The following is a 23,840-nucleotide window of genomic DNA, read 5'->3' on the forward strand; positions in this document are numbered from 1 at the left end:
TGGGGTCCAAGTTCACAGCTCCTTGAAAGTGCCTACACAGGTCGATAGGGTGGTTAAGAAGGCTTGCTTTTATTTGTCAGGGCACTGAGTTCAAAATTCAAGAGGTTATATTGCAACTTTATGGAACTCTAGATCACATCTGGAGTATTGCATACATTTCTGGTTGCCCCACTATAGGAGGGATGTTGAGGCTTTGAGGAGGGTGCAGAAGATGCTGCCTGGTTTAGAGGGGATGGGCTGTGATGAGAGGCTGGATAAACTTGATCTGTTTTTTTGGAGCGGCAGAGGCTGAGGGGAGATTGCATAAAGGTTTATACGATTAAGGGAGGGGTAGATAGAGTAGACAGGGAGTATCTATTTCCCTGGGTAGGAAAGTCCAATACCAGAGGACATGTATTGAAGGTGAGAGGGGATAGGTTCAAGGGGGGTGTGATCGTAAGTTTTTTACTCAGAGAGTTGTGGATGCCTGGAATGTGCTGCCTGGTACAGTGGTAGAGGCAAATACATTAGAGGCTTTTAAGAGACGTTTGGATAGGCACATGGATATGAGGAAGATGGGGGGATGTGGACATTGTGTAGGTAGGAGGGATTAGCGTTTGGGTTTTTTAAAATTCACTTTTTAGCTGGCTCGGCACAGCATTGTGGGCTGAAGGGCCTTTTCCTGGGCTGCATTCTTCTACGTAGGGTATAGTTGGGTCAGAAGTTGTGTTCTGAAAGGATTATAAGGGGAAGAATTTTCCAGATTGTTTAAAATTCTTACCGGGGGACCCCAAGGTCCAGGAAGTCCAGGTTTTCCAGGTGTGCCCAGGAATCCAAATTGACCAGAACTTTCCATATCCTATTGGACAGATAGAGAAGAATATATTAAAATCTGGCTTGTGAATTCAACAGTTAAATTACACAGATCACTCTCTGTCACTATCTTAAAACGAATAGAATTATGGTCACTAGAGCCAAAATGCTCCCCAATGCACTAATGTCCTCAGAAGGCATTAACCTACAGGGTAAGTTTGAATAGGTTAGGACTTTGTTCTCTGGAGCAATGGAGAATTGATGGAGGTACACAAAAGTATTAGTGGTAGAGATAGGGTAAATGTAAGTATGCAATTTTTCACTGAGGTTGAGTGAGATTGGAACTAGGGGTCATGGGTGAAGTGGATTGAACAGGGATCTAGGAATACCGATCCGTAATTCTTTGTAAGTGGTAGATAGGATCGTAAAGAAAGTCTTTGGATCATTGATCTTCATAAATCAATGCCTGAGTAGAGGAGGTGGATGTTACATTGAAGTTGTATAAGATGTTGGTGAAGCCTACTTAGTGAGGGGTATTGTGTGCAGTTTTGATAATCTACCTACAGAAAAGATGTAAATAAGATTGAAAGAGTACAGAGAAGATTTACAAGGATGTTGCCGGGTCTGGAGGAGCTGAGTTATAGGGAAAGGTTGAATAGGTTAGGATTTTATTCCTTAGAACATTGAAGATTGAGAGGAGATTTGATGGAGGTATACAACATTATGAGGAGTGTGTGGTGGTGTGGTGGCATCCGTCGGTCTTGAGAGACCATGGATCTGCGCCTGGAGTTTCCAGGGCGCAGGCCTGGGCAGGGTTGTATGGGAGACCGGCAGTTGCCCAAGCTGCAGGCCTTCCCCTCTCCATGCCACCGATGTTGTCCAAGGGAAGGGCACTAGGACCCATGCAGCTTGGCACCGGTGACATCGCAGAGCAATGTGTTGTTAAGTGCCTTGCTCAAGGACACAAACACGCTGCCTCAGCTGAGGCTCGAACCAGTGACCTTCAGGTTACTAGTCTGATGCCTTGCCCACTAGGCCACGCGCCAACACTATGAGGAGTATAGATAGGATAAATGCAAGCAGGCTTTTTCCACTGAGGTTGGGTGGGAGAACAACCAGAGGTCATGGGTTGAGGGTGAAAGATGAACAGTTTACGAGGAACACAAGGGGAACTTCTTTGCTCAGAGGGTGGTGTGAATGTGGAACGAGGTGCCAGCAGATGTGGTGGATGTGGGTTGGATTTCAATACTTAGGAGAAGTTTGGATAGGTACATGGATGGGAGGGGTATGGAGGGCTGTGCTCTGGGTGTTGGTTGATGGGGCATAGTTCAGTATCGTCCAGATGGGCCAAAGGGTATGCTGATATGCTGTAGTGTTCTATGACTCTATGTCTGTAACCAGGATATGCCCAGGGGAATGGGAGGGATCAGAAAAAGCTGCAGAGGGTTGTAAACTCAGCCAGCTTTATCATGGGGATTAGCCTCCGAGCATTGATGATATCTTTAACAGTCGGTGTCTCAAGAAGCCAGTATCTATCATTAAGGACCCTCACCACCCAGTACATGCTCTCTGCTCATTGCTACCATCAGAGAGGAGGTACAAGAGTCTGAGGATGGATGTATATGTGTATATATACACACCACACACACACACTTAACATTAACATTTCAGGAACAGGTTCCCTTATGCCATCAGATTTCTGAATGGTCCACAAACATATGAACACTATCTCACTATCTTTCTGCACTTCTTAGTTATTTTTAATATATTCTCATTATTTTCATGTCTAGCACTGTACTGCTGCCACAAAACAGCAAATTTCAAAACGCACACTCTGTTGCCAATTTACTAGGTGCAGGAGTGTACCTAATAAAGTGGCCACAGAAATGGAACCTGGTGTGGAACCTGCGGTAGATGTGTCCTGTATTCAGAGATGCTCTCTGCGCTCCACTGTTGTACTGCCTGGTTACTTGAGTTGCTGTCGCCTTCCTGTCAGCTTGAACCAGTCTGGCCAATCTCCTCTCAACCCTCTCACTAACGAGGTATTTTCGCCCACAGAACTGCCGCTCACTGGATGTTTTGTGCCCGAAAATCCCAGCAGTTCAGCAGATTCTGAGATACTCAAACCACCCCACCTGCCACAGTCAAAGCCATTTAGAGCAAATTTCACTGTTGTAACGTGTGGTTATTTGAGTTACTGTCACCTTCCTGTCAGCTTGAACCAGTCTGGCCATTCTCCTCTGACCTCTCTCATTAACAAGGCATTTTCACCCACAGGTGTCACTACATTTTATTTTTTGGTTTTACACCATTCTCTGTAAACTCTAGAGACGGCATGGTGTGAAAATTCCAGGAGATCAGCAGTTTCTGAGATACTCAAACCACCCTGTCTGGCACCGACAATCATTCCACGTCAAAGTCACTTAGATCCCATTTCTTCCCCATTCTGATGTTTGGTCTGAACAACAACTGAACCTCGTGACCATGTCTGCATGCTTTAATGCATTGTATAGCTGTCACATGATTGGCTGATTGGATATCTGCAGGTGTACCTAATAAAACTGAGTATGTCAGGGATAATAAATCTGATTCCTATTCTCACTCTGAAATGACAATGTTCCAGCCTCCCATTGGCTAAAAGTGGGCTGTACCTGGATTGGTAGTTGGTATCCAATGGTAGATGTAGCCTTCACCGACATGTCATAGAACACAAAACATACAATAGTATAGCACAGGAACAGGCCATTCAGCCCACAATTAAATTAGTAATGTATATCTAACTAAGTTAATCTTTCTGTCTATACAATGTCTATATCCTTCCATTTCCCTCACATTCATAAGACTATAAGGTATAGGAGCAGAATTAGGTCATTTGGCTCATTGAGTCTGCTTCACCATTTCATCATGGTCGATCCATTTTCCCTCTCAGCTCCAATTTTCTGCCTTCTCCCCATATCCCTTCATGCCCTGACTGATCAAAAATCTATCACCCTCTGCCTTAAATATACCCAATGACAGCTGCCTAGGGCAATGAATTCCACAGATTCACTGCTCTATGGCTAAAGAAATTCCTCTTCATCTCCGTTCTATAGGGACACCCCTCTATTCTAAGGTGGTGCCCTCTGGTTTTACACTCCTCCATCTCTCCACATCCACTCTATCGAGGTCTTTCAACATTCAATAGGTTTCAATGAGGTCACCTCTTATTCTTCTGAATTCCAGTAAGTAGAGGCCCAGGGACATCAAATGTTCCTCATATGACAAGCATTTCAATCCTGGAATCATTTTCCTGAACTTCCTTTGAATCCTCTCCAATGTCTTTCTTAGATAAGGGCCCAAAACTGCTCATGGTTCTCCAACTGAGGCCTTACCAGTGCTTTTCAAACCTCAGCATTACATCATGTGCCTATCTAAGACGTCTCTAATGTTTCTCCCTCTACCATCACCCCAGGCATCCTGGGAAAAACTTGCCCCTCACATCTACTTTAAACTTACAGTTAGTTACTCCTCACCGCGTGCCCTCTGGGATTAGACATTTCAACTCTGGGAAAGAATACTGTCTGTCTACTCTATCTATACCTCTCATAATGTTAAGAACCTCTGTCGGATCTCCTCTCAGCCTCCCCCGCTCCTAATGTCACCTGAAACACAGCACGGCAACTTGAACATCAACGTAATGGCAGATAGTGGACGGTGTGCTCGAGACTTTGGGGTCAGTTATTACTCTATAAAATTCTGTCTCAGAACAAGATTCTGTAGATGTGACTGACCTGCCACTTTTCCAATCAATTCAGCCTGACTCTGTCTATCCATTTCCTTCTCGTTAGTAGGAACTCTCCTGGAATACCAATGATGTGATGAACCTGTGATGAATCATTAGTAGTGGAAGAGAGGAGTTGGCAGTGGTAAGGGCCTCTATTTAGAGATTGGAAGACCAAGGAAATGAGCAAGTATGGAAAGGAGAGATTGTGAGGTCACTATTATTGTCAAACCTCTATTCCACTCCTCATAGTGTCAATAGAGAGATGCAGCACAAAAAAAAATGTCCTTCGGCCCACTTACAGTGTACTAGTTCTAGACTGGTCCCATTTAATCCTGGAGTAACTCATGCTAACCGTCATTTCCACGTTGTAATATTAAATATTGTAAAAATATTGGATGAAGGTCTGAACAATTCCAAGTGACACTTTAACTCTTTGCAAGCTCACAGCATGTCAGGAGTCTGTACAAGCCAAACTCTGTAGGTTTGTCAAATGTTTGCTAATAGCGGCTGGATTCTTTCTTGGCCTTGGGCACAGTGGCATGAGAACAAAGATCGAATAGTTTTTCTGCCTTTGTGTGTCTCGCTGCATTTGTGGATTGAACCCTTAGTTATTGAGGCACATTTCTCTCAGTTCTTGGGACTTCACCTAGACCGATTATCAGTGACTAGGACAGACCCAGGGTCAGAATTTGGAGTTCCCCCGACAACAGCAACTATCAAGTCCCTCGATGATAGTGACTATTAAGTGCAGACTATGAATCGTGAGACCTGAAATCACTGTGGAAATCTTTGTAACTTACTGCGTAGTATTTTCTGTGGATTATTTGTGTTTTATGATAATAAATTAGGCTCTAGTTACTTGGTTGTGCTTGTACGCCTATTACCACATCTCCTGGACACTCAAATTGGTTTGGGTCTTTTGGGTCTGATCAACCCAGCCCATGACACAATTCTGCTGTACATTTCCCTGAGAACATCTGTTCACAATTTATGCTTCCAAGTTCCTGCCTGATAGCTTCATATTTCCCCTTACTCCAATTAAACGCTTTCCTAACTTGTCTGTTCCTATCCCTCTCCAATGCTATGGTAAAGGATATAGAATTGTGATCACTATCTCCCACTGAGAGACCTGACCCCTGATCAGGTTCATTTCCCAATACCAGATCAAGTACAGCCTGTCCTCTTGTTGGCTTATCTACACATTGTGTCTGGAAAACTTCCTGAACACACCTAACAAATTCCACCCCAACTAAACCCCTATTCCTAAATCACTATTCTTGGTTGGTGCGGCTGTAACAAAACCCAATTTCCCTCGGGATCAATAAAGTATGTCTGTCTGTCTGCTCTAGGGACATGCCAATCAATCCTTGGGAAATTAAAATCTCCCACCACAACAACCCTATAATTCTTCATTCTTTATAATTATTGAACGCTTTTTGTTCCAGTCACGTCCTGACCAACACACCACAGAAAATTCCGAATATATGTAAATGTAAATGGTGAATAAAGTTGATTCTTGATCCTTGATGTATGTGAGATTTGATTTGTTGTGTGGGTGCACTGTGATCTGGAGGAATATTCTTTTGTTTGGTTGTATATATGCACAGTCAGATGACAATAAACTTGAACATGAACTTTATCTATAGAACAGTCTGCAAGATGAGCTTTACACTATATCTTGGAGTAAGGGACAATAAGAAACCAATACCAATAATTGTACTAATTGCAGATTCTGTTCTGTGAGCGTGGCTGTTTGCGTTCAGTGATTTACACAGGGGTATGCAATCCAGCTGATTGTACTTATGCACTGTCTCCAGCTGAACCCTCAGCCTGCCCTAACACCAGAAATCCTCACACTTCTTTCCCTATGGTCTTCACATGCAGATCCAAGCACCTTGCATTAACTCCTCTCAATCCATGCAATTTCTGTGAAACCAAAGGATCAAGCATCACTTTATCCTCCTTGAACAGATATTAGGAATTAGGAATAACAGTGCTCTTTATGGTATCTCAACCTCCATCCGTACATTAATTTTTCCTTCTTACTTATTGGTTGATTAGTAAACCATTGCAAGAGATGATCTTGCATTGCCAAATTTCTCAGCTTGATTAAAAATTTCTCATGTCGAGCTCTGCTAAATGGCCTTTAGTTGTCTACATTCAGTTCTAATCCACAAGTTCTGTTTTATGAAATAGTCACCTGTCTCATTGTTCTCCAAAATTCATCATTGCTATGGGAGAAGTTACCTCAAATCCAAAGTCAAGACCGCCTCCAGCTGGCCCAGGAGGTCCTGGAGGTCCAGGTAGACCTCGTAGTCCTGGGGTTCCTGGAGGTCCTGGCAAACCACTCTCTCCGACCTCTCCCTGAAAAAGAACAACGTTACAGAGTTTAAAGAGAGCCGTCATAACATTTATCAGCCGGTGACTTTGTGGTGACTTGTGAGCCCCTCCCGCCCCCGATCAGGGTCATGTGAAGCAGGTGGTGGATGGTCGTACGAGCATCTGGTCCATATCACAAATCCTGGTTATGCGACCACTGACACCAGGCAGACAATCTCTGAAGAGTATTGATAGTAAAGACACTGACCAGAGGGCGGCAATGGCAATCTGTTTCAGTAGAAAAGTTTGCCAAGAACAACCTTGATCATGAGACCATGATCGTCTATGTCACAGGACACGGCACATAATGATGTTGAATGAATGAATACTTATGGAATGAATATTTATATTAGCTAATAAGTCAGGGAACATGTTTGGAGGGGAGGGGAGCACTGTAACTTACAGAAACTAAAGTGGGTCTGCCTCGATACTCATTGTGTCTGCCCCATTACGGAAGGGCAGAAATGAAATCCACATTCACCTTACTCACGCAGGTCCTGCAGTCTCAACCCGTTTTTGTGATCTTTTATAAGACAGAAGATGTAAGTGCAGAATTAGACCATTCAGCCCATCAAACCTGCTCCACTTTTATGATCTGCTGGGCTGGTGAGAGTTACAGTGCGGACACTTGATTACAGAAAAACACCTACTGAAACTGAGATTAGTTAAGAAATCTGCCATTTATGTATGACTTTCGAAGTCCTGCACCTGATGAAGGTGTCCTGTCCGAAAAGTTAACTGTTTATTCCTCTCTATAGAGTTGTCTGACCTGTTAAGTTCCCCCGGCATTTTGTTGCGAGTCGCTCAAGGTTTCCAGCATCTGAGGAATCTCTTGTGTCTAAGGATACATTTATGAACTTACCACCAATCTAAATCATGTATCACTTTATCGGACAGGGAGGAAGGCACAAGGATTGGAGGATGGGAGGGACAGCTCACAAAATGAACGTCAAGTTTTTCCCGGAGAAGCATTGTAACTGGAAATGAAATCAAATCCATCTACCACCTTGATCTTGCAGACTCAAAATGATTTTGTGCTTGTTTAAAAGGGGAACATTGATTACTGAAAAACATGTCTTGAAAGTGAGATTAGTTTAAAAACCTTCCACTTATGTAGGACTTTCGAAGTCCCAGAAATCACAAAAAAAGCCATCTTTTTTGAAATATAGTCGTAATTTATTAAATTGCAGACTTGTGAGTCAGAATCGGGTTAATTATCCTCTTCTTAGATGATGTGAAATTTGTTGTTTTGTTGCAGCAGTACAGTACAAAAGACAATAACTTACTGTAAAATTACAAAATAAATGTGTGCTGGTTGTCCATCATGTCTGACGATGACAGGAAACCTGTGCGGGAGAGTTTTTAAAGTGGAAAAGCTGTTGCACTGGGGCAGTTCCACTCTCTCAACCTCCGAAGTCTGGGTCCAGTGGTACAAACAAGCATCACAAACTGGAGTCTTCCTTGGGTGCAGTGGGTGACCATGACTTCTGTGCGTTGTCATGCCCTTTCCTCTCCATGGAGCGTTGCAGATACACCTTCCTAGACTTTGGATTTCACTGTAGATCTCATCCACCCGGTCCTCCAGAGCTGATTTCGCATGCCAGGACAGGTATGTCCCTGTCTCCCTGTCTGTCGGCTACCCTCACCTGGTTTAACCCGCCTGTTGAAGTGGTGTATTGAGGTGTGGCTGCTGTCACATGCAAATATGCCCAGTGGAGAGTACCTGACTGGTTACATCATGGCCTGGTATGGAAACACCAATGCCCAGGAACGGAAACGTCTACAGAAAGTGATGCATACAGCCCAGTCCTCCTGATCAGTGGAATACACCAGCAAGGAGTGCGGCCACAAGATAAGCAGCTTGCATCATCAAGGGCCCCATTAACTTGGCCAGGCTCTCTTCTCGCCACTACCTTTGCGCAGGAGGTTCGGGAGCCTCAGGTCCCACACCACCACATTCAGGAGTAGTTATTACCCCTCAACCATCAGGCTTTTTCATCTCAACACTGAAATGATTCCACTACCTACAGACTCACTTTCAAGGACTCTACAACTCAAGTTTCCCTTGGAAACCCTCAGGGGCAAATGATCATAATATGATCAAATTCACCCTGAAATTTGAGGAGGAGAAGCTAAAGTCAGATGTATCAGTATTACAATGGAGAAAAGGGAATTACAGAGGCATGAGAGAGGAGTTGGCCAAAATTGATTGGAAAAGAACACTGGCAGGGATGATGGCAGAGCAGCAATGGTTGGAATTTCTGGAAGCAATTTGGAAGGCACAGGATATACACATCCCAAAGAGGAAGAAGTATTCTAAAGGAAAGATGTCAGAACTGTGGCTGTAAAGCACTGGTGAGGTCTCACTTGGAGGATTGTGAGCAGGTTTGGGTCCCTTATCTTTGAAAGGATGTGCTGAAACTGGAAAGTGTTCAAAGGAAGTTCACAAAAATGATTCCAGGATTGAATGGCTTGTCATATGAGTGGAGAAGAACCCCCGTAACAATGGGTTTGACAGCCCCTGTGGCACATTGTGGTTCACTATGACTTTCTCAAGAGCCATTTAGAACACTTAATAAAACTTGCCTTGCTAACTAACCCATCTGGGAAATTCAATGCTATATTATTGCAAGAATGATTAAAGATGAATGGTGCTCTATTTTTACTGTTTTATTCCCTGTGTGTTAGATACTGTGTAGAGAACTGAGATAAGAAGGAATTTCTTTAGCCAGAAGGTGGTGAATCTGAGGAACTCATTGCTGGGGAGGCCAAGACATCGAGTATATTTAAATTGGATATTGATAGTTCAAAATTAGTAAGTGGTGTCAAAAGCTACAGGGAGAATGAGGTTGAGAGGGATAATAAATCAGATGTGATGGGATGCTGGAATAGACTCGATTGGCTGAATATCTTATGATTTCATTGTCTAAAACACACAAGTCTCCAGTCTGTAAATAAACACAATGTAAGCCGCTGATATTAGTCTTAAGATACAATTAAGAAGCAGATCTTTGTGGACAAGAATTGGTAAAGTGGTAATTTGTGGTTCAGCATCCAGAAAAAAGTAATGTTGCAGAATCCTGGGTTGTTGTATAAGTTAAAGTTCAAAGTTCAAAGTAAATTTATTATCAAAAAATATATATTTCACCTTATACAACCCTGAGATTAATTTTCCTGTGGGCATACTCAATAAATCCATAGTATAATAACCATAACAGAATCAATGAAATACTGCCCAACCTGGGTGTTCAACCAGAGTGCAGAAAGAAACAAACCATGCAAATACAAAAAGAAATAAATAAAGCAATGAATATCAAGAATATGAGATGAAGTGTCCTTGAAAGTGAGTTCATTGGTTGTGGGAACATTTTAATAATGGGGCAAGTGAAGTTGAGTGAAGTTATCCCTTTTGGTTCAAGAGCCTGATGGTTGAGGGTTCATAACTGCTCCTGAACCTGGAGGTGTTGGCCCTGAGGCTCCTGTACCTCCTTCCTGATGGCAGCAGCGAGAGGAGAGCATGGCCTGGGTGGTGGGGGTCTCTGATGATGGATGCTGCTTTCCTGCAACAATGCTCTATGTAAATGTGCTCAATGGTAGGGAGAGCTTTACCTGTGATGAACTGGGACATATCCATTACTTTTTGTAGATTTTCTGTTCAAGGGCCTTGGTATTTCCATAGCAGGCTGTGATGCAGCCACTCAATATACCTCCTAGTTCTCATCTATAGAAGTTGGTCAAAGTTTTAGATGCCATGCAGTATTTCTGTAAACTCCTAAGGAAACAGAGGAGCTGTCGTGCTTTCTTTCTAATTGCACTTACCTGCTGGGCACAGGACAGGTCCTACAAAACAACACCAAGGAATTTAAAGTTGTTGACCCCCTCCACTTCTGATCCTCTGATGAAAACTGGCTCATGGGTCTCTGCTTTCCTTCTTCTGAAGTCAATAACAACTCCTTGATGTGTCTGACATTGGGTAAGCCCAAGCATTTCACAAGCGTTCTTCAGTCCCAACTGCCCGAGCTTAGACAGGACTCACTGTTGTTGGCAGAATCTCAGATGGTGACAAGGAGGCGAATGGGAATGAGATAGATTGGCTGGTTGAGTGGTGTTGCAACAACATCAGTAAGATCAGGGAGCTGATTGTGGACTTCAGGAAGGGGTAGTCAGGGAACACATTCCACCCCTCATTGAGGGGTGAGCAGTGGAAGGAGTAAGCAACTTCAAGTTCCTGGGTGTCAACACCTCACAGGATCTGTCCTGGGTACAACGTATTGATGCAACCACGATAGACACAACAGAAGCTGTGCTTCATTCGGAGTTTGAGGTCATTGGTATGTTACCAAGGCTTCTGGCAAATATCTACAGATATATGGTGGAGAGCATTCTGACGGGTTGCATCACCTTCTGAAAGGCGCAGGACTGCAAGCGGCTGCGGAGGTTTATAAACTCAGACAGGGCTTTCATTGGCACAGGCCTTCTGACGTCTTCAAGAGGCAGTGCTTCAAAAAGGTGGCATCCATCAGTAAAGACCTTTACCATCTGGCACATGCCCCCTTCTCATCAGGGAGGAACCGGAAGACCCACACTCAATCTCTTAGGGACAACTTTTTGTCCTCTGCAATCAGGTTTCTGAGCGGACAATGAACACCACCTCAATTTTCCTTTCTTGCATTATTTATTTATCGTTTCTTACAGTATTTTTTTTGTCTTGAATTGTACTGCTGCTACAAGACAACAATTTTCTTGACACACAGTACTGCGCAAAAATCTTGGCAACGTACCTGTATATATAGTTAGGGTGCCTAAGACTTTTTCACAGTGCTGTATTTGTCAACGTGGAGCAGAGAGTGAGTTTGTAAATCTGGCAGGAGCAAAGGATGTTGGGAATGGCGAGGGTGAAGACCGTGTGAGAGGTGTGGGACAGGTGGCAGGGAAGGTGTGCCAGGTGGGGGTGCAGACCTTCCCAGCCTTGAGTCACCAGGGAAGGTTATTTGATTCCAAACAATTGATTTATTGATCATTACACAATGTCTCTCTGGTGCTTCCCACACCCTCCCCTCTCTCTTCCCCTTTTCCCCATCATGCTACCCCTCTCCCTGCCCCCCTTCCCACTCTCAGTCCACAACAGAGACTCATATCAGAGGGCGTATAGGAGTGATATATGCCAACTAGTGGAGTGGTGCCGCATCAACAACCTGGCACTCAACGTCAATAAGACAAAAGAGCTGATTGTGGACTTCAGGAAGGGTAAGACGAAGGAACACATACCAATCCTCACAGAGGGATCAGAAGTGGAGAGAGTGAGCAGCTTCAAGTTCCTGGGTGTCAAGATCTCTGAGGATCTAAGCTGGTTCCAACATACTGATGTAGTCATAAAGAAGGCAAGACAGTTGCTATACTTTATTAGGAGTTTGAAGAGATTTGGCATGTTAACGAATACACTTAAAAACTTCTCTAATTGTACCATGGAGAGCATTCTGACAGGGTGCATCACTGTCTGGTATTGGGGGGGGGGGGGGTTACTGCACGGGACCGAAAGAAGCTGCAGAAGGTTGTAAATCTAGTCAGCTCCATCTTGGGTACTGGCCTACAAAGTACCCAGGACATCTTCAGGGAGCAGTGTCTCAGAAAGGTAGCATCCATTATCAAGGACCTCCAGCACCCACGGCATGCCCTTTTCTCATTGTTACCATCAGGTAGGAGGTACAGAAGCCTGAAGGCACACACTCAGTGATTCAGGAACAGCTTCTTCCCCTCTGCCATCCAATTCCTAAATGGACATTGAACTCTTGGACACCATCTCACTTTTGTTTTAATATATAGTATTTCTGTTTTTGCATGATTTTTAATCTAGTCAATATACGTAATTGATTTACTTACTTATTTTTTATTATTATTATTATTTTTCTTCTAGTTTATGTATTGAATTGAACTGCTGCTGCTAAGTTAACAAATTTCACATCACATGCTGATGATAATAAAGTGGATTCTGATTCTGGGCAGCCCCTTGACAGCCCCCAATGAACAGAGCCAGCTATTTTGAGATCTCTCTTGGGAAACCATTTACTTACTGACTGATTGATTGAGATACAGCGGGGAACAGGCCCTTCCAGACCTTTGATCCTTGCCACCCAGCAATCCTCTGATAGCCTAACCACAGGACACTTTATAATGACCAATTAACCTACCAACCGCTACGTCTTTGGACTGTGGGAGGAAACCGGAGCACCTGGAGGAAACCTACGTGGCCATGGGAAGAACATATGAACTCCTTACAGACAACAGTGGGTAATGAACGCGGGTCACCAGTACTGTAAAGCGTTGTGCTAACCATCAAGTTACCGAGCTGTTACTAAGCCGACAGAGGAGAAGATTAATGGATGTGCTCCAAGATATCTTGAAGGAATGCAGCATCCCTACTGTCTCCAATCCCAAGTCTGCTGAATGAGGAGGACGGGGAGTTTTCAGGATGGTATTGACGGCTTCAGGTCTGGGGCTCTCCAAATCCCTGGGTAAGCAACAGAAAGAGTGCATCCATCTCACAAACCAACCGCTCAGCTTCCCCTTCATCACCTCTGGCCCATCCATGGCCTCGCCAGCCACCTTGGATCCTATAAGACCACAGTACACAGCACTGATCCTGAGGGTCTACCCCAGTAGCAGATCACAAGCTATACAGTTTTACAATAATGCTTCTTGGCCAAGCAAGTGAAGTGCAGTCAATCTGACCTTTAAAGGTTTACAATTTACCTTTGCTCCCGGTGGTCCCGGCTTGCCAACTGGACCTTGATCACCCTGCAAACAAGTACATTTTATTGATTTTTCTTGTGGAAACCACAGAGGTCCCATTTAATTCAAAAATACTAGAAAAGGCCCAAAAGCATTAGCAGAGGGCTACACATTCTTGATTAGTTAAGATAGTGTATGGTGTGCTGGCCTTCATTAGTTGGGGGATTAAGTTCAGTAGTTGAGAGGTCATATTGTACTTCTGGTCTCTGGTTAGACAACATTTGGAGTATTGTGCCCAATTCTGGTCATCGGACAGGAAGTCCCTACAAATGCGTACACAGGGCCCTTATTATTATCAAGGATCCCACCCATCCATCCAGCATTCTCTTTGACATTCTACCATCAGCCATGAGATCATGTTGCAAGGGTCAGAGCTGTCTCTACTACTGAGGTCCTTTAACATCTGCCGGACGATGCTGAGGATGTTCTACGAGTCTGTGGTGGCCAGTGCTATCATGTTTGCTGTTGTGTGCTGGGGCAGCAGGCTGAGGGTAGCAGACACCAACAGAATCAACAAACTCATTCGTAAGGCCAGTGATGTTGTGGGGGTGGAACTGGACTCTCTGATGGTGGTGTCTGAAAAGAGGATGCTGTCCAAGTTGCATGCCATCTTGGACAATGACTCGCATCCACTCTATAATGTACTGGTTAGGCACAGGAGTACGTTCAGCCAGAGACTCATTCCACCGAGATGTAACACTGAGCGTCATAGGAAGTCATTCCTGCCTGTGGCCATCAAACTTTACAACTCCTTCCTCGGAGTGTCAGACACCCTGAGCCAATAGGCTGGTCCTGGACTTATTTCCACTTGGCATGATTAACTTATTATTATTTAATTACTTATGGTTTTATATTGCTATATTTCTTCACTATTCTTGGTTGGTGCAGCTGTAATGAAACCCAATTTCCCACAGGATCAGTAAAGTATGTCAGTCTGTCTGTCTGTCTGTCTGTCATAAAGACAAGAATGGTCAGGATGCGAAACAGCTTCATCACTCAGGCCATTAGGCGTCTGAACTTCCTGCTGCATCACATTCAGTGTGTCACCAGTTAATTTGTTCTGTCTTCTACAACATTCAATTTATGCACTTTACTTTGTTTATTTATGCAGAATTCATTACTTTCCTACGTTATAATGTGTGTTATGTGTACTACTGGTTCATCTCATTTGGTGGTATACTCCTATATAGTTAAATGACAATAAACTTGACTTATGAAGAAGAATGTAGAAGCTTTAGTGAGGGTGTAGAGGAGATTTGCCAGGATTAGAGAGCGTACCTTATGAGGACAGGTTGAGTGAGCTCGGCTTTTCTCTTTGAGGTGTAGGAGAATGAGAGTGGCCTGATAGTGCGTATAAGAGGCATAGATGGAGTGTACAATCATCACCTTTCTCTCAGGGTGGTATTGGCCAGTATCAGAGAACGTGTGTAAACTCAGTATGGAGGGATACAGAGGTAGGTTTCTTACACAGAGATGAGAGATGCACTGTCAGGGTTGGTGGTAGAGGCAGATCTTTAAAAGACTTAGATAAGACGTGGGTGAACAAAAGTGGAGGATTATAGACCGGCTAAGCCGATGAGTTAGATTTATCATGAAGACAGTTTATGTAGGTCAGCAAAGCATATAGACATGATGAAATATTTGAACAGTATGGGAAAATTGCCTCTACTTTCTGATAAAAATTCACAAATTCAGTTTGGGACTACACACTCATTCACCTCACCGTGTTTTCATGACTTGCCTTTTGCCCCTTGGATCCTGGTTTGCCAGAAGTTCCATCCACTCCTGGAGATCCTACTGGACCCTGCAACAAATGAGCAGCAACTTAATAGAGGGCAAGGTGACATATCATAACCTCAGCACTGTAACCACAAGAGATTCTACAGATAGCCAGAGCATCACACCCACAAAATGCTGCAGGAACTCAGCAGGTCAGGCAGCATCCATGGACTTGAATAAACAGTTGATGCTTTGGGCTGAGTCTCTTCTTCAGGACTGGAAAGGAAGGGGGAAGAAGCCAGAATAAGATGGTGGCGGGAGGGAAAGGCATACAAGTTGGCAGGTAATAAGTAAAGCCAGGTGAATGGGAAGGTGGTTAGGGGAGGCGGGGGAGGCGGGGGTTCGAAGTAAGAAGCTGGGAAGTGATAAGTGGAAAAGGTAAAGAGTTGAAGAAGAAGGAATCTGATAGGAGAGGAGAGTGGACCATGGAAGAAAGGGATGGAGGAGGGGCACCAACGGCAGATGATAGGCAGGTGAGGAAAAGAGAAGGGATAAGAGGGGAACTAGAATGGGGAATGGAAAAAGAGAGAAGGGGAGGGGATAAATTTTACTACTTGCAACATTACAAAATAAGTATTGCAACATGATCTTGATGCTCAACACACTGCAAATTAATGCTGACAATAACACCCTTCTAATTGCTGCTACTTCTTTGCAAACTGAATAGCTCTGTGTCCGTTCTCACAACCCTGGAGCTCTTTGTATTGGAGACACAAAAGATCCTGCAGATGCTGGAAATCCAGAACAACACACACAAAATGCTGGAGGAACTCAGTAGTTGCGGCAGCACCTACAGAAACGAATAAACAGCATCCTGATGAAGGGTCTTGACCCAAAATGTCGACTATTTATTCCCCTCCATAGATGCTGCCTGATCTGCTGAGTTCCTCCAGCATTTTGTGTGTGTTGCTCAGCTATTTGCATTCCTCTGCTTTCAACTCCTTGGGCTTAGTGTATTGAATAGAGAAGCCCAGGTACTGATTATCGAGTGCAGGAGGAAGAATTAGTTATTATGAAGACATGTAATGTAGCAAAAGTGGATGGGAAGTTGGATGATTGAGAAGCTTTTAAAATCGAACAAAAGGCAATGAAAGTAGCTATAAGAAGGAAAAGATGAAATATGAGGGCAGACTAGCCAATAATATAAAACAGGAGACCAAAAGTTCTTTCAGTTATATAGAGAGTAAGGGAGGTGAGAGTTGATATTGGATCTCTGGAAAATGATGCTGGTGAGGTATTAATGGGGGACAAAGAAATGGCAGATGAATTTAATGGGTACTTGGCATCTGTCTTCACTGTGGAAGACACTAGCAGTGTGCCAGAGGTCTGTGAATGTCAGGGAGCAGGAGTGAGTGCCGTTGCTATTACAAAGGAAAAAGTGCTAGGCAAACATAAAGGTCTTAAGACAGATTAGTCACCAGGACCAGATGGACTACATCCCAGAGTCCTGAGAGAGGTTGCTGAAGAGACAACAGATGCATCGGTCATGATCTTTCAAGAATCACTTGATTCTGGCATGGTCCCAGAGGACTGGAAGATTGCAAATGTCACTCCACTCTTTAAGAAGAGAGGAAGGCAAAAGAAAGGCCCAGGCCTAGTGGTAGGAGCTTTCAGATATTTTATCATCTTCCCAGTGGGAGAGGAGAGAAGAGAGCAAGTCCCGGAAGGGTGAAGTCGTTGATTATGCTGGCTGCTTTACTGAGGCAGTGAGATGCACAGACAGAGTCCTTGGAGGGAAGCTTGATTACTGATATGTGCTGAACTCCGTCCACAACTTTCTTCAGTCACACACTGAGCAGTTACTGCATCAAGTCAGAATGTGTCTGGACACACTGTATTCTATGAGGCATGGATCAAAATTGGTGAGAGTTGAAAGGGACTCGCTGAATTTCTTCAGCCTCCTGAGGAGGTGGAGGCACTGGAGAGCTCTCTTGGCCATGGTTGGACCAGGTATTTAATCCATGAGAAAATTTATCAGGATTCCGGTTCCTAATGCTTAGCTGCACTGTGATGATATTCTGCTCTGGCAAGTGCGTGCTCTGCATTAATCTGGGACAGTGCAAATCCAAAATGATGCAAAACAGAGCATCCACGATGCCTTGTGGAAGGTGACACCTCCTTGTTCTGAGAAGGATGCATCATGTTCTTCTTGGTAGGTGAAATCCAGCATGCATATTTATAACTCATTCAAAATGCCAGCTCCTGTCCTTCACGTATGGTATGAAGACCCACATTCATCGTTTCAGGAACAACATGGCTTTTATGAAGTCCTTAACTTCCCTTGTCATCCACAGTTGCCTACCTTGGCCATTTGAGAACTTGTTTTTCTATGGGACATATCTATCCTGCACCTTGTGAACAATTTCTTCCCCCAAGCTATCAGACTCCTCAATACCTGAAGCCTGGACTGACACCTTGCCCTACTGTCCTGTTTATTATTTATTGTAATGCCTGCACTGTTTTGTGCACTTTATGCAGTCCTGGGTAGGTCTGTAGTCTAGTGTAGCTTTCTCTGTGTTGTTTTTTTAACATAGTTCAGTCTAGTTTTTGTACTGTGTCATGTAACACCATGGTCCTGAAAAACATTGTCTCGTTTTTACTGTGTATTGTACCAGCAGTTATGGTCGAAATGACAATAAAAGTGACTTGACTTGACTTGACACTTCAGACATCTCTGGTCTGCTATGACTTTCTCTGTAGCTTTTACACTTTATTCTGCATTGTTATTGGCTTAATTTTTCCACCTCAGAGTACAGTATAATGATTGCATCCATATGAATATTGTTCATGACGTTTTTTATTGTGTCTTGGTATATGTGACAACAATAAACCAATTCCAAATAACTTTCCAGTCCCGATGAAGGGTCTCGGCCGAAACGTCGACTGTTTACTCTTTTCCATAGATGCTGCCTGGCCTGCTGAACTCCTCCATCAGTTTGAGTGTGTTACTCTGGATTTCCATCACCTGTAGAATCTCTTGTGTTTACCAAACAAAGATTACTCTCTTGGCTGATGGGAGTAGATCTGAACAACCCAGATAACTTTACTTCCCTGAAGATCAGGAGAAAGAGGGAGAACCTTACAGAGGAATACAAAACTATGAGGGGTGTAGATAGGGTAAATGACTTTTCCCACTGAGGCTGGGTGGGACTAGTACTGGTTCAAGGTAAAAGGTGAAATGTTCGACTGAAACATGAGAGGGAACTTCTTCACTCAGAGAGTGGTGAGAGTGTACAACGAGCTGTCAGTGCAACATTGAGAATTTTGGACAGGAACATGAATAGGAGGTGTTGGGGTTAATTCGAGACTGCCATTACAGGTCAGGAGTGGCTCACGTAACACACATAATGTTAGGAGGCCGGAATGCGAGGGAGGGGGGGAGCGAAACTGGGGACCCCGCTACACCGATACTATTAGTGTCACGCGATTCAGTAAACAAAAGAAACAGGTAACTCGTGAGCATATGGCTGCGGGCCAATAAGATGGACACAAGTGCCCGATATTACCTAATATGTAGCGGGGTTGTGCTGGGGGGAAAAGGGGTATAAATAAGAGCAGATTGTAAGGGGAAAACAGAACGCCTTCTCCAGCGACTCCGTGGATTCGCTGTGCCAGTTACGAATTCTGCAATAAAGCCACGTTTTGTAATATTCCGGTGTTAGTTGTCTCTCTTCCTAAACGAACACAGGGCAGAATTTCAAGCCCAACATTTGGTGACCCCGACGTGGGGAGGGAGAGACAACACAGGCTGGCGGGTCCGACAGCAGACAACTTGCGGCCGCAAGCTCGACTAAGGTCAGGAAGTGCCTGTTATATCAAAGACTTCCACTAGATAGTTAAATCACTGAGTTAGATCTTGTCTGCTGACGGATCCTCACCAACCCCAAATTACCCTGGGAGAGATCATTCCCGGTGCAGAATCGTGACTGGTAAGTACTAACTCTTATCTGTTTTTAGGAAGATCCTCCGCCCGTGGAAAAGTCTTCTGAGTGAGGGTACCCGCCGCCCACGATGGGCATAAAAGTCTCAGGAGTGAGGAGGAGAAGAGAAAGTGTTCCGCGGTACACCTTAGTGCACGGGGATACTGACGGCGCCTACCTTAGACTGGTTGTTAAGAGGAGAAATCTCCCACGCGAAGGTCAGGTTTTGAAAGGCGACCGTCCCATATTTGATCCTCTCTGTGTACTAGGGAGCCATGGAGCACTTCAATTTCGAGTTACCGAAACTCAGACATTTGTGTGTTGAGTAACAGAGTATATGAGAGTTTTTAGAAATATGGTAAAATTGATAACTGTGCGAGTTCAATAAACTAACAGTGAGCAGCCGCAGGGGTCGGACACCATCAAGGTAGGAGTGGAAGTGTTCCTCCGAGGCCCAGGGAAGCTCACCTGGAACGGAAAACGGTGGCATGGTCCATACCCTGTCGCCGAGGTCTCCAACAGGGCATTAAAAGGTAAGAAGGGAGGGGGACAATAACTGGCATCATTTTCTACTGGCTAAATAAGATCTCTGGCAAGTGGGGAGCGTTTCTGGGACAGTCGGCTCTAGGACTGTCTATTTAAATTGCTATCTTTATCACGTGTGGTTGTTGTTGCATACCCTGTATTAGGACCCTAGTCATCCGGACTATAGATCGAGCCTTGACTGGAAAGAATGGACCTCCAGCGGCGTACCAGGCACCCTTGTTCCCGGTGGAAGGGGAGGACACGGCCCTCCCGGAAAGCGGACGCGCTATGTGAGGACACGGACTGAAATGGACCATGGCAAGGGGGGGATTGTGAATTTGTTATTGATTAAGTTTTCTGAAATGTTGCATGCTACTTGTAAAAATTGCGGATGTTTAGGGAACCCCTACCCATATTTTGTGACCCTAGGTCGGACAAATCAGGATAAGCAAATAGGGAGGACACGCCAAAGAGTGCCGGGGGACGCTCACCTCTCTGCCTGATCCCGGCAGCCGCGGAAAAGATTGTAAGGGATTGTGGGGATGTGGCCTCTGGGAGGCCAAGGGAGGGAGTGTTGGGGTTAATTCGAGACTGCCATTACAGGTCAGGAGTGGCTCACGTAACACACATAATGTTAGGAGGCCGGAATGCGAGGGAGGGGGGAGCGAAACTGGGGACCCCGCTACACCGATACTATTAGTGTCACGCGATTCAGTAAACAAAAGAAACAGGTAACTCGTGAGCATATGGCTGCGGGCCAATAAGATGGACACAAGTGCCCGATATTACCTAATATGTAGCGGGGTTGTGCTGGGGGGAAAAGGGGTATAAATAAGAGCAGATTGTAAGGGGAAAACAGAACGCCTTCTCCAGCGACTCCGTGGATTCGCTGTGCCAGTTACGAATTCTGCAATAAAGCCACGTTTTGTAATATTCCGGTGTTAGTTGTCTCTCTTCCTAAACGAACACAGGGCAGAATTTCAAGCCCAACAGAGGGGAATGGAGGGCTGTTGTCTGGATGCCAGTAGATAGGACTAAGCATACTGACTTGTCATGAACTAGCTGGGCTGCAGGGTCTGTTTCTCTATTGTAGTGCTCTACAACTCTATGAACACTTTACCAGAACTGCTTGTTCTTCATCAAAATGCCTGCAAGATGTTAAAGTCTGAGCAGTCAACAGGAATGGAAAGAAAAGCAGTCTCGAGAAAGACAAACACCAAGAAATGGATGAACGTGGCATCTACTTACCGGCTCACCCGAGCCTCCGTCTTGTCCAGGGTAACCAGGAGGACCACGTGGACCCGGGGCACCAACGAGGTTTGGGTTCTCGGCTTCAGATGGAGCTGGGATTCCCGGCAGACCCGGCAAGCCGGGGGGGCCTGGTGGTCCTGGCGGACACTGCTGATGGACACAGGCAGTTACTCTTGTAGTAATAGGCCAAAGTTCATAGTTCAGAGTCAATTTTATATCAATGTACATATGCTACCAGGGATTCACAGTAGAACAAAGCAATACAGTAGAATCAATGAAAAACTACACACAAAGACGGACAAGCAATCACTGTGCCAAAGAGGGAAAAGTGTGCAAATACAAAAATAGTAAGAATAGACATCAGCAAGGAAGCATTGAACACCCGGCTCAGAGTTGGAGACCTCATCCTAGAAACAGAGGGGTTCCTTGTGGCAATATAGGACCGGGTGGTTAACACAAAAAAATGATCAATAAAAGGCCAATAAACGCAAAAAATTGAAGAATTTTCTTCAATTCTTGAAAGAAGAAACCTGAAATAATCCAACACATTACAGGATCCTGTAGCTGTTTAACTCAATCTGATTACTTACACAGGCACAATCAAGAGGCAAACATCATTCACAAAAAATCTTGCTTTAAAATACAAACTCATAAAAGGAACCATACAAGCCTTATTCAGTTTTAGAGTCAGAGTCCCGCAAATTATCTTACAACTGATCAGTTACTACAGATCGGACAATCCCTAATAACCGTCTGGATATAATAACACAGGATAAACAAGCAAGAACTACTTATTTAATAGATATAGCCATTTCAAACACACATAAATTACAGAAATCAATAAGTGAAAAAAACCAGAAATATGCTGAATTACAAGAGGAAATTGAAAGACTATGGAACATGAACAGTAGTGAGAAGGGAGTAGAATGGGTGCTGATTTCTGGTGGTAGTGCTCTTTGTAGATGAGCTCAGAGGTGGGGAGGGCTTCTCCTGTGATGGATGAGCTGTATCCACTACTTTCTGTAGGCTTTTCCATTCTTGGTAACCACTCTAGTAAACCTGAAATCCTCATTCATTACCCCAGAGAAATCACACTTGGACGATTGTGTTCACTTCTGGTCACCTCATTAGAGGAAGCACTTGGAATCTTTAGAGAGTGTGTAGACCAATTTACCAGACTGATGCCTAGCCCAAAGGCATGTCTTATGAAGTAGGTTATAGTGCGTATGCCAGGTCTGGGCTCAATGCTTGTGAAATACCAGCAAACAAGATCAATGCTGCACTCCGGGTCCAAGTATTGCTCTTTATTTATAGGGCCAGAATACAGGAGCAGAATTAAGTCATTTGACCCATTAAGTCTGCTCCACCATTTCATCATGGCTGATCCATTTCCTTCTCAGCCCCAATCCCCGGCTTTTCGACCATATCCTTTAATGCCTTGACCAATCAAGAATCTATCAACCTCTGCTTTAAAAAGTGTACGGACATGCATTTTGGTAGAAGAAATGAAAGGGTTGACTATTTTCTAAATGAAGAGAAAATACAAAAATCAGAGGTGCAAAGGGACTTGGGAGCCCTTGTGCAGGATTCCCTAAAGGTTCATTTGCAGGTTGAGTCTGTGGTGAGGAAGGCAAATGCAATGTTAGCATTCATTTGAGGAGGACTAGAATATAAAAGCAAGAATGTAATGTCGAGAGTTTATAAAGAGAGAGACAAATAGAGATAGAAAGATAGAGGTGGGGGGGGGGGGGGGGGAGAGAGAGAGAGAGAGAGAGAGAGAGAGAGAGAGAGAGAGAGAGAGAGAGAGAGAGAGAGAGAGAGAGAGAGAGAGAGAGAGAGAGAGAGAGAGAGAGAGAGAGAGAGAGAGAGAGTGAGTTCGTTCCTAGGCAAGTCCTGCAGACTCTGCACTCTCCAGTGGAGTACTAACTTGAATCATCTCCCTGGTGAGGTCACTGTCATCAAGTCCAGAACCATCAGCATCGACGAACTTCATCTGGGGACGGACAGAGAAAAATTAAAAGCCCAATCGTGCACTTTAGGGCAAGAATAATCTTTCCATAGTTATGAAAATTTAATTGATGTGCTTGACACGCCAGTACATGTGGAAGCTTCCCCAAGAGCAGTTTCACAACGGGCACATGATATTGCAGACAGAAATCTCAGCACTGTGAGGATATTTCTGGTAATGGGAGCAGAAGGCACAGCCTCAGAATAGAAGGTGGTCCCTTTTGAACAGAGAGGAGGAACACACAAAATACTGGAGGAACTCAGCAGGTTAAGCAGCAGGAATAGAGTCAATATTTCATGCCAAGACCTATCTGATGAAGGGTCTCAGCCCGAAACATTGACTTTTTATTCCTTTCCAAAGATGCTGTCTGACCTGGTGAGTTTCTCCGGCGTTCTGTGTGTGTTATTCTAGATTTCCAGCATTCGCAGAATCTCTTGTGTTAGAGGTGAGGCGGAATGTCTTCAGCCAGAGGGTGGTGAATTTGTGGTTTAGGTAGCAAAAATTCATTGTGTATATTTAAAGTGGAAATTGAAAGGTTCTTGATTAGTGATATTGTCAAAGGCTACAGTGAGAAGGCAAGAGAATGTATTTGAGAGGGAAAATAAATCAGCCATGATGGAGTGGTGGAGCAGAC

At 44.3% G+C, this 23,840-nt stretch overlaps 1 protein-coding gene across 5 annotated transcripts in view; it reads right to left on the reverse strand.

Moving 5' to 3' along the window:
• LOC140716871 (collagen alpha-1(XV) chain-like) overlaps positions 1 to 23,840 on the reverse strand; it is a 327,765-nt gene that overhangs the window by 80,084 nt on the left and 223,841 nt on the right. For 3 of the 5 annotated variants that reach the window (XM_073030228.1, XM_073030177.1, XM_073029916.1), the window contains 6 exons: positions 23,126 to 23,191; positions 21,196 to 21,348; positions 15,447 to 15,527; positions 13,685 to 13,729; positions 6,803 to 6,919; positions 761 to 838 (listed from right to left, as the gene is read on the reverse strand). In XM_073030228.1, the coding sequence (XP_072886329.1) occupies positions 761 to 838; positions 6,803 to 6,919; positions 13,685 to 13,729; positions 15,447 to 15,527; positions 21,196 to 21,348; positions 23,126 to 23,191 (540 nt within the window). The remainder of the gene's footprint in view (positions 1 to 760; positions 839 to 6,802; positions 6,920 to 13,684; positions 13,730 to 15,446; positions 15,528 to 21,195; positions 21,349 to 23,125; positions 23,192 to 23,840) is intronic. The other 2 variants (XM_073030003.1, XM_073030091.1) reach the window with 2 other exon arrangements.

Source organism: Hemitrygon akajei, chromosome 1 (assembly GCF_048418815.1).
Source record: "Hemitrygon akajei chromosome 1, sHemAka1.3, whole genome shotgun sequence".
In the NCBI taxonomy this organism is placed as follows: Eukaryota; Metazoa; Chordata; class Chondrichthyes; order Myliobatiformes; family Dasyatidae; genus Hemitrygon; species Hemitrygon akajei.